This window comes from Abramis brama, assembly GCF_963993115.1.
Source record: "Abramis brama genome assembly, chromosome: 21".
NCBI lineage: Eukaryota > Metazoa > Chordata > Actinopteri > Cypriniformes > Leuciscidae > Abramis > Abramis brama.
The window spans coordinates 19,016,268-19,034,580 of NC_139983.1; the positions used below are offsets into that span (position 1 = coordinate 19,016,268).

The following is an 18,313-nucleotide window of genomic DNA, read 5'->3' on the forward strand; positions in this document are numbered from 1 at the left end:
AATATGAGGTCAGGGCGGATGGTGCCACAAAATGAACAGCTTTGAGGGGACCCTTCCATAGCACTGGTCACTGCCTGTCCCGCGGCCGTGACCCGTCCTCGTTTAACGAACCCTCTCTTTGTGTCATGGGCATCCGTGCTCGACAGCCAGCTGAGAAATGGTCGCTACCACCACACTTGTAACAGTGACTACAGTAGACATCCAATCCACTTTGTTGACATGCAAAGCATTTCCTTACTCGAGTCGCAGGAGGGTGATAGCGTTGTGCTGGGATCCACTGTGGTCGTGGAACTGTCTCTCTCCTCTGGTCGTAAGGCTGCCAGTAATATTGAGGTGGGTATTGAGTCTGTGCAGGGTATTGAGTCTGTGGCGGGGACGCGATAGTTAGAGGGGGGCACTGAGTGGACATGACCTGAGGTTGCTTGATTGACTCTTTAACTTGAGATACCTCTACACTGAGGTCTTTCAACAGTGCCATGCCTGAACGCATTTCTCTCAGCTCACTTAAGATCTGAAGATCGGTCATCTCTGGATTGTGCTGAGGTGGTGTTTTTCCCTTTCTCGCCATAGTGGTATCACTGGATTGAACTGTGTGTACTTTAGTGGTGCATGGCTGGACGAGTTTCTTTTTACTTTGGCGCTCAGCTTCGTGGGCGCACGCCAGATTGACTTTATCAAAGAGTAGTTCGTCACTTACATCAGTTTGTGTCAAATAGGGTCGCAGATCACCTCTAATGCTGTCATTCTGTAGGCCCGTCAGAATAGTGTGGAGAAACATGCTTTGAACTAGCTGTGGGTCATACTTCAAACTGGATTCGGCCTCCTGTGAAGCAAACAGAATCTTTTGTCTTAAATCCAGACAGCGGACAAGAAAGCTTTGCGGGGTCTCTCTGCTGCTCTGTACCTCTGAGGTAAGTTGTTTATACAGTTCAGTTGCACCCTTTTCTTGGAAATGAGCTCTGAGAATCCATCTTAATGTGGGCAGTGTAAGGTTTGTCTTTCCCTCTAGGTAGCTACGAAGCTGCATGCCTGGTGCAATTGCTCGGATTACAGCATCAACAATTTCAAGCTCAGAGAAACCTCTGCTCCGTCCATGTTCAATTTGGTGAGCTAGACTTGAGAAGGAGAGTTTGAGCTTTTTGCCCAGGTTCACCTATCTGTCCAGATATTTTAAACTCTCTGCTCCATGTTGACATAACTGGTCGTGTCGACGCTGAGGGCCGACGCTGTGTTTTTGAGCTTTGCTGTGTGTCATCGCTTAGCTGCATGTTTGTGTTTGTGTGGTGTGGGACACTAACATTCTGCTGTGAGCTTGTAACAGTGTTATGTTTTTGTTCAATTAGTTTTTGCAAGGCTAACTGCAATGTATCAATTTCTTTTTGTAGCTTTTCTTGCTCTGTGACCTGCACTACTGAGTCTACAGTCACGCTCTGAACCACCTGTGCTGTCTGTTGCTCAGAGATATTTTCACCCCCCTGTTGAAGTTCACAAATTTTGTCTCTTACACACAAAAGTTCTGACATGCCCTCATCTTCCAGTTCTTCTAACCCCTCCCTTTCAAAATGTCTCACAAGTGCAGAAATGACAAATGAGCGGCTTTTGTCGATATCATGTTCAATATGCAGAAAATCACACAATTTCACAAGATTTCCTCTTGATAGTGAATACAATGTTCCTATCACTTCAAGTCTTAAGTCCTCTAACTGATCCATGGTTCACTTGGGCTGTGGGTGTGTGCAGTGTGTGATGCAGAAAAGCAGTCTTAGCTGGTCGGAAAATGGCAATGTTCCGGGTATCAACGATCAACCTCAGACAGCACGCACGGTTCTTCCGGACTCAACGTGGACGCCAGACGTTCTCACTCTGTTCTCCTCAGCCGCAAGTCAGAATGAATGACACTGGAGGTAGACCATCATCTATGGACGCCGACCTTCACTGCATTTCATCCCAGCGGGGCCTCCAAAATGTAGTACCCTCACCGCCTGAGGGGAGATATATGTATATATTAATACAGAACACGGAGCTGCTGCTGCTTCAATCATCAGAGTCTGTATTGTTTGAGCAGCGCGCTCGCCCCCTCCTCAAGCAGGCGAACACCTCCCAAAGGAAAAGCAATCAAATAATCGAACGATTGAGCAGGGAACATTAATCGTCAAAGAAATAACCACTAAAAACTATTAAGAAATACATTCTCTTGTCATCACATCTTACATATCATATATTTATTTACTACTATTTATCTACTTATTTATTTACAATTACTTATCTACTTTTGTAACCACCACACAAGTAGACTGTGTGTGGCCGTTTGGCCAGAAGCTAGAATTTTACTTTGTAGCGTGTTAAATATGAATAATTTTCTTACCTTTATTAAGCCCCCGGAGCCATGTGGAGTTCGTTTATGATGGATGGATGCATTTTTTGAGCTTCAATGTGATGGTTGCAATCCACTGCCATTATAAAGCTAGGAAGCGTCAGGTGTTATTAATATAACTCCGATTGCATTCGTCTGAAAGAAGAAAGTCATATACATCTAGGATGGCTTGAGGGTGAGTAAATCATGGGCTAATTTTCATTTTAAAGTGAACTACTCCTTTAAGGACTCAAATACGGGACTGACAACAATATTCTGCTGCTGTGTGAACGTAGACTTATTTTAAACAGCAGGGAGCGCCACACATCACCACACAGACTCTACTCTCTCTGTCTCTCCTAATTAAGATTGTTAAGATTTGTAGGGGTCCAAGCACTAAAGGTTCTGGAACCCTGTTGTGTTTGTAGGCTACTGATTTTCTTCTTCCTTATTTTTCTGCCCTAGAAGTATATGGTCGCCTGAGGTCGTAAATCACAGAGAACCCAAACTCAGCAGGATGGTCATTGGTCACCACTCCAATTTAATTTTCTCTTATAAAATGTTCACGTAATTTTGGATTCCTTCTTTTTTAACTCCTCCTTAGCCGTTGGTCCGATTTTCACCAAAATAGGCACACAGCAGGGATTGTGCTGGCAAAAAGTTATCAAAAGAATCTTATTTGTCAAAGCATTGCAAAGATATAAGTTAATTAACTGATAAAGCAGTGCCAATTTTTACAAGATGATAGCTGCTGAACCTAATGTCCAAGTTTAACGAAACACACAGACAACAGGATATCTGAGGTCGCACACAACATTTTGCAACATGTTGCATTTCGCACGCAACAAATAAAAAAAACTTTTGTTTTCATTTATATTAACAATTAATTAGGCTATTGCGTGTTGTCACTCACAGTAAGAATCAATGATGCCACAACATTATGCAGCTTCTGATTGAAACCGCCAAGATTTAAATTCCCGAAGAGATGGGATAACCTTTTACAGGTGAGAATGTGTTGGTTTGTGTTTTTATATGTATTAACTCAATATTACATGTTTTTACTATGGTAATTGTAATGTTTTTACTTTTATATGGTAACTTTTTAATGTCAGCTGCTGACGCCTTCGTCTTGCTGTTAGTTTAGCAAAATCATCTGCTGAAGTCTATTTCATGCGTCTAACTACGGTTGCAGCAGATGCTCAGTAAACTCGCTCTCAAATGTTCACGGACCGTTCAAATGTGGCGGACGACTTACGTGTAGCGGCCCATTGAAACTGCCGCTAATGAGACTATGTATATCTATGGTTCTAACATATCCTCTATGATTTGCAGACTTTAAAAAAATATGGCCACCAGCAGCCAATAAAAATTAAGTGGCTAATAATATAAAATCTGAATAGCCCACTGTTACAAAAATGTATATATTTGTAGCCAACATCTTATACTATTGTGAAAATCACCCACAGTGGCGCTATAATAAGCAATTTTACATTTTAGCTAACTCCAACCGGTGTGTAACAGAATCAAAATTCTTGTTTCTTCTGAATCCTTGCTTTGAGCCCGAACCATAGAAATTTAAACTTATCAGACATTGTAATTTGTTTAAAATACGTATTTTTCTAACTCCAAAACGTTTGTCTGCAGTTTCACTGAAAACATTTCATGTAGGCTAGGCACAGTAATATTGTGAAATATTACTACAATTTAAAACAATTTAACTGTTTTCTATTTTAATATATTTCAAATGTAATTGTATTCCTCTCATGGCAAAGCTGAATTTTCACAGGCCACTTTGCAGTCTTCAGTGTGATATGATCCTTCAGAAATCATTCTAATATGCTCATTATAACCTAGTTATAATGTTAAATAAGTTAAAAACAGTTGTGCTGCTTAAAATTTTTGTAGAAACTGGGGCATTTTTTTAGGATTTTTTAAGTTATAATAAATATGTTCTGACCTTTGGCACAGTTGTGATGTCATCAGTGAAATGTAACACACTGGGTGTCCTTCCCAAAAAATAAACTGTAGTGATGTCACTCCTATATATGATCCTATTGGTGCCATGTGGCTTGTTCCTGAGGTCTAAATTTGGAAGGTCAAGATACCACTGACATTAAACTTATGACTTCATGGGAAGAAAAGGTGAGAGAAATAGAGAAAGAAGGTGACTGACAGCAACCTCTTGGATAGAAGTTCAAATTAGATCATCCATGCTAACAAGATCCAAATGAACACAGTGCTACCAGAATACACCCAGTGATCAGCTTATCTGTCCAGTGACAGGTCTAAAAGAGAACAGCTGTGTTATTGAGTCATTGGACAGCACTCAGGAGGGACTATGACTGTGACTCTCATGAATAATGCAATTAGCCAATAGATACTAACAGACTAATACACATGGCAGCAGAATGATGCAACAAAACAGCAAGTGGAGAGGATAACAAATCAAACACTATTTTGTGTCTCCCTGCCCTCTCCGTATCCTGTTTTTAAACACTTATTTTTAGAAGGCTTTTTGATTCACTGGCTAATGGTGATGATCAAAGAATAAAAATAGGTATATGAAATAAAGTACTTGTATATATGGAACTACAGTGAATTGAATCATGAACAGTGTTGTATTCGAGCCTGAACTTATGAAGCAATGCTTATATAATCATTATTTATTTGGTTTTTTTTTTGTTTTTTTAAGTTCCTAATGTCTGTGCCATTAGCTTCTCCAAATGGAATCAAAATAATAGGTATGTTCGACTTGAAGGGGCAAAGCGCAGACCGATCAGTGTACGACATCAAAGTACCACGAGAGTGCTCTCTAATTACTATTGCAGTACTTTGATGTCATACATTGGTCTGCGCAGCGCCGCATCAAGTCGAACACACCTCTCGATGAGTTTTCCCAGAACATCCCCTACGCCTTTTATTGGTTGGATAAAGAGATAGCCCCACCCATTTGGTTCTGTTAAGAAACACCAAATATAAGTTGTCTGGCTTTCACCAGACCAACTCAATCTTTTAAGATTGAACATTAGTCTGGGGAGTTCATGACTCTGTGCGCAATCGGATAGTCCTTCAACCAATCAGACCAACAATCCGGGTGACGTACTTTACAGCTAAAACTCCAGGCAGGAAACGTGTCAACAGATAACAGACGTTGGAGCATTGATCGGCGGTTTGCAGAAGCAGCAATGGTATCGAGCGATTTTTGCAGGTTGTGCAAAAAAACAAAAACAAAAAAACATGAAAGTGATATTTACACCCACTCGAGCGATTTGTTTGCTAAACTAAAGAAGCCATTGAATATCGTCGAGAGGTTAAAAGGAATTGGATTGACGGTCGTGCGAGAGACTGCTTGCCGTCGTTTCTCTATCGTTATCGTGTTAAACCCGCCAATAGCGCACCAGCCGCCAGGTGGATAAGCCAGTTTGTGATTGGTACCTGCAGATTTGTAACGGAAGCAGGATAGAAAAATTTACAGGTTTCCAGCCTGAGCTGCAGGGCGAAATCAAATCGCCGGCAGATCGAGCTGGGTTTACCCAGTCTAAAATAGGACAATGTAGCTCAAATGTTTACCAATCAAAAGCCTTAGGCGGCCCTCTGTCCACATCAGCCAATGGTGTGAGGTGTTCGCCTGTTTCATGTTTTGCTGCTAATAGGCTTGTTTGAGATGTGCCTTGCCTCGCCTGAAATGTAGGTGAGAGTAGGCGGCAGCAGTGAGGGGAGGAGTGAAAAAAGTGCAGGCAAGACAGACAGTTCTCTCTTCTCGCAGTGGATCAGACATCTGTGAGAAAAGATGGATCGCGGGATTCACAGGATTCATGCTCGTGCACGTGTTGCTAATAAACTGGATGTAATTTAAGTTCTGTTGCTTTTATATGAAAATAAATATAATGAATAAGACACCCAAAGTACTTGTTATTTAATTCCATTCCAAATACGTGTTTATCAATCATTTTTACTTTAATACAGACATGTTTATATATAAAAAAAAATAAAAATAAATGACGTCACAAAACGCATTTAGAGATCACACTGTCAGAAAGTTTGGGAATATTCGCTCATAATTTATACATATAAAACATGATATCAGAGTTTTAAAATCAAACATTTTAAAAGAGAACAATACATCACAGTTGTTTAAACCAATGAGCATTAAAATGTGTTGTCAGCAAGTCGTTTCCCATCATGCTTTTGATCGACTGCAGAATCCGACACGTCCGCCTTGCGCTCGCGAGAGTTTCTGACATATGTCAGCATGACATCAGAGCAAGGCACTTGTCTCGGACACATTTCTAACCGGCATGCATCTTGCGCTGATCACCGGTGATCGGTTCTGCGAAGATTTTGCTCATCTCAAACAAGCCTAATGTCACATAAATCGCATGCAAAAGCTTAAAAAGGAGTGATAGAATGCAAAACCAAGTTTACTTTGGCATAGTTGAATAACAGCAGCTCGGTGGGTAAAATAGCCATACACAGAAGTTCACCCAAAACTGAAAATTCTGTTATTAATTACTCGTTCCAAACCCGGCCGTCAGACTTTTGTTCATCTTTGGAACACAAATGAAAATCTTTTTAATAAAATTGGAGAGCTGTCCTTTCTGTCCTTCCATTGATGCTTCAAAACATACATAAACAGATTGTAAATCAAATCTAAATGTATTGAGTGGTTTAGTCCAAATTTTCTGGAGAGACACAATTAACAGATTTAATTTCAGCTTTTATTGTATAAACATTAATCAATTCACACAGAGATCTGGTAAACGGAAGCTCAAGCATATTCGCGTGCAGGAACAAATTAGGCAATATTTATATGTGAATAAAAACCTAAATTCAGTCTGTTCATCAAAGCAATCTTCTCTCTTCAGAAAATTTGGACTAAACCACTTAATTCATGTGGATTAGTTTTACGATCTCTTTATGAACGTTTTGAAGCTTCAAAGTGGTAGTTACAGCTGTCAATGGAGAGTACAGAACTGGCTCAGATTTTGTTAAAAAGATCTTCATTCGTGTTCCGAAGATGAACGAAGGTCTTACAGGTTTGGAAAGGCATGAGGGCAAGTTATTGATGACAGAATTTTCATTTTTGGGTGAACTATCGCTTTAAACACCAGATATGTATGCTGAAATGGGATTCCTGCTTTAAACCATGTAAATTGAATGAAAACTACAATCTGCTTCCCTTCCTTTTTTCTGTAATGGTTTAATGTTGAGGTATTAGCAGGGGGCGGAGGGATTCAGTCTCACTTTCTCTGTTTAACAAATGAGCTGTGAATTCTCCAACTCATCCTGACTAAAAATAGAGTTGTTTGTAACATTCCATGATGAAATGGAAGACAAAAAAAGAGAGACAGTGGCAGACTTTCTTTGTTTATTTACATTTGTGGGATGATCGTGTGTTTTGAACATGTTTATATTCTTGTCTATGTTGACATTAACATCTCATTATGTAGATTTCACGTTTAAAGAATTTTGGGTCACTGATTTATTTCACAGTTTACAAAATCTGCAAACACTTGCAATGTACTGTAAACTTCCAAACAAACTTATTGCTGACAGTTCTTCCAAAATCCTACAGCAAACATTTGAACAACTTCAGCTCATAACTACAATAAAATAAGTGTTGCTGCATGGGCATGGACAAATTTTTGATTAAGTGTGTGTTGCCTTTGCTCTACATTAAGTATTTTTGACCTTCTCTTTTGCAAGATGAACGGCAGGGTAAACAGACAGCTGAACAAGTGATGCACAGACTAAAAGAAGAATGCATGTCACATTCCACTTCCTTTTGCATGAGTGGGGGAGAAAGAAAGTGAGCGAGAAAGAGAGAGAGAAGCAGGGAGCTGTGCATAGAAACAGTCTAAAAGAAGGCACATTCTTGTCTTTGTTTTTCATTGTCAAATTTAAACTCTCACACACTAATATCATCACACACTTGAAATGGTGGTTTCGAAGAATGGCTTTCAACAACTTCAAAGGTTTAGCTTCTCTGTTTTTAAGGTCTGCTGCCCTCAGTCTATTTTAATATGAGTATTTAATGCAAAGAATTCTTCAATCTAAATCTAAATAAGTCTAATAGATCTAACGGCAAGTTATACTGTCATGCAAGTATAATAGGCAGCTTTCAGAATGTTTACAGAAAAAATAAAATGTTTCTGGAATACAGTCGAAGAAAAGCCACTATTTTTTGTCAAATTTTAATGTTCATTAATTAAATAACAATATGTAATGAACAGCATTAGGTAGCTTTTCATGTACAGTGCGAACATTTACAAGGGGAACACATAGCAGGCGGTGGGACGTATAAAAAAAAGAATAAATTACCCCAAGCAGCATCATCTATTAGGAAAAAGACAAGCATTGACAAAATCTTTTGATTATAGGTTCAAGTGCGTCAACATACAAAAATACATTGTATTTATAATCAGAGCTCAAAGACACTTCATATTTGATTTGCATGTTTTTTTAGTGGGGGAGGAAATTGGATTTGGGAGTGCAGCCAGTGGCCTTTGTCCTAAACAACAACGTCAAGAATTCCACTGAACTGACAGACAGTGCAAATGATTTTTAAGATTCAGTACAATAGATCATGTTGGTATAACATGTTTTAGCTTGTCGTAAGAAACATTTGGACAAATATATTTGTACTATTGGTAGACAGGTACAATCCACTTAAAACAGTGTTGCTGAGCAATTCAGAATCATTCTATATTCTTCTTTTGATTAACTGTAATGACTTACAGCACTTAAGCGACTCTAATTTCAAACACCCATTGTTAAGATTCCTTGATTCCAAAACTGAACTGGAGAACACAGAACAAACCCTCATTTCACCCATTGTCACCCCCTGAGATGATCCAAATCAAAGGTTCACGTAATGATTCATGTAATCCTTTTCTACTTTGAGTACCATCACATAAAATTTTTGTGGAATATAATCTGGATTGGCAAAGCTCCATGTTTTGAACCCTTAATTCTCAAAAAGCATTCTGAGAATGTGCATGAAATCGGTTTGGCAACTTTATCAGTTTGGCGATCATTTGCTTGTAATTATGACTTTAAATGATTCCTAGGCCACTACACATACAGTAAAGATTTACACTGTCATGTAAACAAACTTAGAAAGCTAACCCATCACCTTATCTGAACTAATGCTCCAAAAAACACCCTTAATATTTAAAATATTTAAAACGTTATGACTGAATTTTAAACTCTCCTTAGAATCATGTCCATGACTTGATATAGTGTAGTAGAGGACCACATTGAGAAATATTGGATTTTGACTTTTCTTCCACTTTGTGGAAGTAAACAAATGCATTATTGCATATCCCTTGCGCAGTTGTTTTTCCAGACATCACAAATTTTTAGAAAGTGCATAAAATAAAACACGTTTTGCACTTAATTTTGTTTAACCAAACATTGTTGCATCAGTATAGCATTATTTTGCTGCATTACACTCAAAATACACTGTAAAAAGTGCATTATTGACATTCTGGGTTTTAAAATTCAAACATCTAATGAGGTGGATTTGATTGGAATGTCTCAAATATATTTCTGATTAAACAGGAAACAACAGAATGTTTACAACTGACAGACTGTGAGCCAAAGCAGCTCTTAGAGAGATGCAGCTGGAACCCTTCAGTCATTCCCCATTCAGCTGTTTTTAAAGATGAGAATTTTCAATGAATTAATGCATTAAGCATATCTGGCATCAGTTAATCTTATATCATTTCTATTAAGAAAACAATCTGGTTTGGGTAAATGTAAGACTTGGCCTTCACAGTGTGAAGGAAAAATGCTTACCCAGAGTGCCTTTCAGTGCTGTTATTTTGGGACATATACAGCGCTCTCATTCAATTCCATCTGAATGAGATCCATCAATACTTCAGACTAGAGCCAAAAACACCATTGGAGAAAAATGAGAGTATGAGGGAAGATGGAAATTGGCTGAGAAAGAGGGAGTGAGTGTGCGTGAGAGAAAGAAAGAGAGAGAGAGAGAGAGAGAGAGAATGATGACATGAAAAAGAGTCACTGAATTTATGAGCGACAATGAGGGCGGTTAGAGCAGGAAAGAAAAGTAACTAAAAGTAAAGGGAGAGAGTGTAAAAGGTAAGACAGAACAGGAACACTACAGTGAGACATTTGGATTTGCCTCTAGTGCAAAATCTTGGATAAAAACACCTAATAAAACATTCTATAATCTACCTTCTAGCGAGACTTCATTTTAAAAACGTCTCCATTTTCTCTCTCTCCTGTCACCTGGCCAAGACGCAGCTTTGCGACGAGTTTTAGCTTACTTTCTGTGATTGCTAGATTGCTATCAGATAATCCCAACGGGCCACTGAACGCTAAGGCGTTGTCATAGAGACAACATGCAGAGAAAGCTTTGGAGGAATATAATCATCAAACTTGATACAGTGCCAGTGGGCGGAGCCACAACTGTCAAACAGGAACATGAAGGAGGGAGGAATGGAGGAGTAGAGGCTGAAGCAGTGCACAGGAAGGAGAGTAGTCCTGTCAGTCATGGAGCTTTGTGTTGTTGACTTTCAACAGACGCACAATCATTCAGTTTTTCTGCTTTTTTTTCCATCTCTTGACATCAGTCTGCATGAGATTTCCACTAAAGCTGTAAGTGCTGTTTAACCAAAGTCAATCCTCGGACGGTATTCGAGAACCATGGGATAAGCCTGGGGTGAAAACGAAAGTAAAGAATGACTTCACATTTTCTGATGTAAGCACCATATCATATCCATTATATTGTCATAGTTCTCTCCTATTTTCTTGTGGTGTAAAAGGCAAGGACACAAACCTAGGAGCATCATTATGTCCTCTGATCTGATTTTGTATCAACCTCTAGTGTGTGTGTGTGTGTGTGTGTGTGTGTGTGTGTGTGTGTGTGTGTGTGTGTGTAACTGGAGAAATATGACTCATAGATGTGTCAGTAGCTGTGAGCAGGGTTTTTTTTTTCTTTTGCCTCTGCCCCCCCACAATCACCACCAACTCAGAGACAGCTGTTCACACTTCTCATGAGCACACACACACCCACATTTTCAGGGTCAAACTAACTTTTCAATAATTTACCTGTCAATGTTTCTAGTAAAGGTTTTTCAAACTTTTTAATGGCAAAGATTTTGAATATAATATGATGGCTTTCATAATATGATAACAATTAAACAAAAGTAGTTACAGTTTTTCTTATTCCGTATTGTGATGTATATCCAAGTGAAACAGTTAATCGAAAAAGCAAAAAATGTATGGTGGGTCTTGGTTCATCAATACGTTGTTGATTGGATGGAGGCAGATCTAAATGTAAGCTTGCAGTCAATTGTAAGAAAGGTGCTGGGTTTAAGTAGACTAAATTAAAAAAGATTAAAAAAGTTACCAAAAAAATTAAACATGCATGGATGAATCATTTATATTAGATCAATAACACCCATTTAGATGTGCAATAGATTTACCATTTCCATTATATACTGGCTTTAAAATTTTATCTGGGGGAAAAATATACTTTTTAGTCAGTGTGTTTTGGTGACAAAAACAGTTTTGTTTTTGTTCTTGTTCTTACTGGTAAAAACTAGAATACTAGAATAAAATAATCACAATTAATCTCATGATTTATTAGCAGTCTTCAGACAGTAATATTATCAGACTTGGTGAATGTGACTGTAAATGTAAAAATCTGTATCTTAAGTGCACAGTAACTTTGACAGCCCAAAAAATTATAAATGAAAGTGCACAGTAACTTTGACAGCCCAAAAAATTATAAATGAAAGGTAATGTTGCAAACACACGCATAAACATATATATACACACATACATTTGCTTTTCAATAATAGTGGTGACTTTCCAATAACTTTGATTGTTTTAACACTGAGGTAATGATATTTTTCATCCCCAAACCCTGAAGAAAATATTAAGCATGTTTATGAAGCCATTTTCCTTCTGGGGATGATAGGCTGGTCCATATAATATAAGTCATTCTGGTTTTACTATCCTTAGGGGACATTCAGTCCAAACAATGTTGGTAAAATTTGACCCACACACATACAGACTTACGCTGTCACCCTGAAGTCTCCAGCGAGTGCGGTAGATGAATTCCAGGGTGTGGTCTTTGCCCATGATCTCCCCATTACACAAAACGTCGAGCTGTAAGAAATACGGACAAGCATCTTTTATGAGCTTTATGCAATCAAATAATAGGCACGTTTAGACTATGGCATGTTGTGTGTTACACATACACTTAGTCAAACATCATAGAGAACAGTAGAGGTTAAGAAAAACAACCTCAGAAACAATTTTCATTGAATATTAAGTTTCACAACTGATGGGTAAACCCATCAAGAGCTTATTTATTAATATCTAATATCTGTATTGAACTGTGAAAGAAACCTATTAATTCTCAGTACACTCACACAAATGCAGTTTGCCTGCATTGACAGCCCAGTGATACTGTAATAAAACAGTATTTTACCTCATAAGAGCTTGGCAGCTTCAATTTTACACCAAGGAACTTCTTAATGGTTCCCACCGTAACACGGGTGGAGCAACGGATGAATTTCTTCATTAAACCCTGTTTCAGAGAGACATGGGGTGCAAATTATAAACACACACACAAACATACATCTCATCATATACACACAATATATTAAACTATACTGTCTCTGTGCACCTTAACTGTGCTTTCTCCTGATTGGCCATTGTTACGTAGACAGTCCAGACAAATAGCGATCTGAGGATCACTCCTGTGGTAGTCTCCACCTTTCCCATCATCATCCTCTCCATCACTCAGGCGAGCTTTCTTAGCCCTAGGGCCATCTAGAAGACAAAGGAAACCTGACCTTTAATCTTAAAATATATCTGTATATTCACTGTACGTGTAGTACATGTGACTGTGTGTGAAAGGGGTTGTGTATGGAATGGTTAATTATTACCTTCTCCATTTGCTTTGATTTTATTTTTTCTCCAAAACTCACTTTCCTGTTGTTCCTCCTCTAGTAAATAAACACAATAATTTAAAGAAAGTACATTAAGAAACAATTTACAGATATAGAAACACCAACTAAAGCACAACTACATAAACTACAGAGTGTATCTCTGAAGTGCATTATAAAGCATAAAGTATGTATGTATGTCTGTCTCTCTCTCTCCCTCTCCATACATACACACACATATACATATAAATATATATATATATATCTCACTCTCTCTTAGTCCAGGCACCAGCTTGAAGATGATCTCCTCCAGGGTTTTATCTAACCTGCAAAAGTGCAAAATACCATATAAAACACAGAGGACTTGTGTGTGTACTTAATCTGTGCATGTGAGAAATTAGTGCGGGTGAGTTTGGTTACCTCAGCATCTCTAAAGGGTTGGTTTCATGGACCTGTATCCCACATTCTGGACACTCATTACTCTCCTCAAAGTGCTGAACGATACAACTCTTACAAACTAGAGGAGAATGGAATAAGAAGAAAAGGAGGAACAGAAGAGGGACTTAATGTACTTTCTAAATAAATGAAATGAAATGGACAAGAGAATGAGAGAATCAGGGCAAAGTACTCTAAAACCATAAAAAAGTTTGGTGTTAAAATTATTATTGTTAAAAAACAAGAATGATTTCTGAACGATCATGTGACACTGAAGAGTGAAATAATGACTGCTGAAAATTCAGCTTTGGCATCACAGGAATAAATTCATTTAAAAAAAATTAAAATATATTCAAAACATATATTTTAAACTGTAATCTTTTTTTCTTTTCTTTTTTTTTTTTTACAATATTTAAGTTTTTAACTTATTAAGTTATGAGTTTTTACTGTATTTTTACAGCTCTTTCACCCCTAACTTTTAAACAGTAGTGTACAATACAGTTTTCTTAAGACTTTCGAGTCCTATTTAGACACCCAGACACAGCAGCTCTGCCAAAAAAAAATCATTCAGGTGGGTCAGACAAAGATGGAAATTTGAATGTTAAGCAGAGTGTGAAACAAATAGGTTTTGATATGAGATATGAGACAGGTCAGGCAAGCAGGTATGGGTAGGTCTAAGAGATATCCAGATAGTTGCAATTTTTCCATTACATATTATTGACAATAATAGCAGCTATTTTTGGTGCTATAGCTGAACCATACACATTTATTCACAAATCTTGCTTATAAATAAACTCACCACATAATGAAACAAAACAATTCTAGAAAAAGGTCATTCTTATTTCTGTTAATGAAGATTAAGATCCCTACCAATATCCAGTGACACTGATATGTCCCTAGCAATAATTTTGCTAGGGACATATCAGTGTATATATTTACTTAAAATATATTTATAACCACTGTTGTCCGGTTGTGAAATCCGAAGGAAACCTAGATGCGGTAAGCTAGGGAGAAATCAACAGTTCTGTGCACAAAAATGCGGGGCAAATCAGTTTTTACTACTGTATTACCATCGCAGGATAAGTGGCAAACAATTGTTAGTTTTGTGTGTCTGTGAGAGAGAGAGAGAGAGAGAGAGAGAGAGAGAGAGAGAGAGAGAGAGAGAGAGAGAAATTGTGTATGCTTAAGTGTGTGTGTGTAACACTACATTATAGGGACAAAATGTCACCACAAAGATGGCAATATCCAAAATACTTGTCCTTGTGGGGATTTTTTTTTTTTTTTTTTTTTGGAAAACAGCTGAAAATGTAAAAATCCCGAAAGTTTTCTGTGATAGGCAGGGTTAGTGTAGGGGGATATAATATACAGTTTGTACAGTATTAAATCATTATGTCTGTAAAAATATAAAACATAAAAACACAACATTGCTTGGTCTTGTTGAAATGAGAGGACTGTTTGATGAAGTTGAAACCCTTGTCATCCCAGTCTCATCAGCTGAGGCTGAAAGAAGTTTCAGTGCTCTTAGGAGACTATCGCTGTGTGCCATGTCCAACAGGACAAACTGGACATTATTGATGTGAAACAAATATATGCCAACAGTTCATTTCTGTTAAAGGGATAGTTCACTTAAAAATGAAAATTCTGTCATCATTTACTCACCCACAAGTTGTTTCAAACCTGTATGCATTTCTTTCATCTGCTGAACACAAAAGAGGATATTTTGAAGAATGTCGGTAACCAGTATTGAGTATTTTTTTCTACTATGGAAGTCAATGGGGTCCATCAACTGTCTGGTTACCGACATTCTTCAGAATATCTTCTTTTGTGTTCTTCAGAAGAAAGAAATTCATACAGGTTTGAAACAAATTGATGGTGAGTAAATGATGACAGAATTTTCATTTTTGGGTGAACTGTCCCTTTAATGACAGATGCAGCTCAGCTTCTGGGGATGTCCCCATCCCCACCAATTTCAAAATCAAACCTACGCCCTTGTTACAACACCAAAGAAAGAAAAAACTATTTGGGGAGAAGAAGGACCAAAATATTTGGTTTGCTGTTATTATCAGAAAAGAGAGATGGTCATAGAGAACATAATGCGGATTAGCGAGACATGAATGACTTACAAGTGTGCAGGCATTCCGTGACAGCGGTGGGCTTGATCAGGTATCCATGGCAAATTGAGCAGGTAATGTGTCGGTTAAAATCTCGGACCAGATGCTTTCGGTGGGTTGCCATCTCGACTCACAGAGGTCAGGAGATCACAAGCTAGAGTCACAGTGCTGCCTGTGCTCCCACACAGGGTTGCCACGGTGATTTCATCATTGCCTCCGTTTTGAGGCAGTTGTAACACTGATCTGAAGACATTATTGGTGAGAGAGTGATCCTAGAATAAAAATAAAAAACATTTATAAAGGGTTATTGTAAGAATACCAATTCCCAACTTTTAGTGTGAATTTTCAGTTACATAGTATGACTCCACACGACAAGCAAAGTATCAAAAATGATTACACCACACATTCTGTTTTGAAACCAGTCCAACTCAAACCAGACTTGAGCTGAGCCTGCTTTCAGTCTGAAAACTTTTAGGAAAGTCCCTGTCGGGAGAGACGGGAAAAGCGAAGGGTGCGTCATTTCAAGAGTTCTTTTGAGTTTTCATTGGCTTGGCCACAATATAACCACCAGATCCAGCAGGATATTGAGGCCCTCTTTCTTTTGCATCAAATGCACACACAACAAAGTCTTGCCTATTTAAAACTTATGTCAGTACTGAGCAAAGTCTCCCAAAAAGAAGAATATGAATCGATATTTTTAGTGGGTCAGACTCAGTACTAAATGTTGTACATTAGCATCATATCAATCACTTAGAGATTATTAGAAGTGTCGCACCAAGGCATGTAGCCTAGCTAAATTGCAATGCTTGATTAAACAATTTATTTACACCTATTTATTTTAGTTTAGAGTAACACTCTGAACTATCAAAGCAAATGTTTTGGTGGGGAAAAACTAAAATATCATACAGCTTTCTAGAGTCACACAATAAGCTTACTGCCTATTAACACAATTGTTAACTTTTTGTAAACATCTGAACTGTTGTTTCTTAATTATGTTAAACAAATGAAAAATAGACTGAAAATCAGTAAATCAAAGATAAACTACTCCAAATGATCAGTAATAGGCCTCTAAACATGACATGAAAGTATGTCATTGCACACATTGAACCCAATGTGACAACATGCCCCAACAGCATGGCACTATATGAAGTCCTCCTCACAGTACAAGCCTATGATCGTAAACAGTTGTGAAAGTCCAGCATTTTTGCAATGTCAAAATTCACATCAAAAACAAAATATGCTTTAAAGTAATGATTTTTATAACTAGCAGCAGCTTTTTAAAGCACTTTCAACACGGAAACGATAACATACAATTGTAAATAGGCTACTTGGGTCTCTGAGGGTTAAACTTTTTAACAAATTTACACATTTACATGCAGTGTTACTGTGTTTCAGAAACAACGCCATCGGTCAATCATTTCTAACGATGACGTACTCCTTACGATGTTCTCTGCCTTTTATGTAATACATATTTGTATAAGAGGAAAACAGCAACAAACAGGCTGCTTTGTGAATAATAACTTACACGAATGGATTGTTATCGTCCCTTTTAAACGCATTATAAACCAATAACCTGTTCCTATGAAGCTTTTAGTGTGCATCAGAAACGCGCAGTGTGTCACAGTCCCGTTATCTCATCAGCGCAAGCGGCGTGCACGGCGTCAAGGACTGCGTGACGTCATCCCCATGGAAATTATAACACATGGTAAGTTGAGCTCGTCTCGCGCGACGTCGTTTTTACATTCTATAATTATGTATCTGTCTGCTCCACTAGAGCGGACTGGCGAGCACACAGCCTCTGTCTTACCACATGACACAATTTCTCCCCTCCCCAAACTTTACACACATTCGGTGTCCCCAAACCGATAACGTAGCGCAGATTCCCACGTTCAGTGGCCATCCGAAATACACTCACCGTTACGAATCCCCTCGCCTCGCTCTGTGCTGGGCCGTTAATGGAGACTGAAAAGGGGGGGTTCTGGAAGCCAGAGAGAGTCACATCGTTACAGCCCGGCGGTGGATTGAGCGCGTGCAGGCAGTGCGTGGCTGGTAAACTCGCGGCCGACACGGAACTGGCAGCAGCACGCGCAGAGAGAGGAGCGCTCGCGCAGAGAAGGGGCGGGGGATTCACGCGCTTGTTTACGCGGTTCTGTAGATTGATACCAGCGGAGGGAGAGAACAGTTTAGAACAGTTTCCCAGCATTCGTAACATTATTAAGAGAAAAGTCATTGGGCCAAAAGACAGACTGAATTGAAAATTATATATATATATATATATATATATATATATATATATATATATATATATATATATATATATATAAAATAAATTATATAAATAAGTAGGCTATATATATATATATACACACACACACACACACACACACACTGGCACTTATTCTTTTTTCCTCTCCAGGTGAGGTTGAATCAGTGATATATATCACTATATTCTTAGATAAGGGAAAAACATGCCCTACACACAGAAG

At 38.3% G+C, this 18,313-nt stretch overlaps 1 protein-coding gene across 2 annotated transcripts; it reads right to left on the bottom strand.

The window, feature by feature from the left end:
* Nucleotides 1–7,706: 7,706 nt before the first annotated feature.
* Nucleotides 7,707–17,922, bottom strand: pcgf5a (polycomb group ring finger 5a). Of its 2 annotated transcripts, none has more exons than XM_084096212.1 (9): nucleotides 17,743–17,922; nucleotides 15,840–16,099; nucleotides 13,702–13,798; nucleotides 13,552–13,607; nucleotides 13,282–13,341; nucleotides 13,020–13,165; nucleotides 12,822–12,920; nucleotides 12,407–12,496; nucleotides 7,707–11,037 (listed from the first exon to the last, which is right to left on the bottom strand). In XM_084096212.1, the coding sequence occupies exons 2-9, from the start codon at nucleotides 15,949–15,951 to the stop codon at nucleotides 10,990–10,992; spliced, it is 708 nt and encodes a 235-aa protein (XP_083952338.1). In that variant the 5' UTR covers nucleotides 15,952–16,099; nucleotides 17,743–17,922; the 3' UTR covers nucleotides 7,707–10,989. The 2 variants fall into 2 exon arrangements, with proteins under 2 accessions (XP_083952338.1, XP_083952339.1); XM_084096213.1 differs by lacking the exon at nucleotides 17,743–17,922 and adding an exon at nucleotides 17,353–17,609.
* Nucleotides 17,923–18,313: the final 391 nt, after the last annotated feature.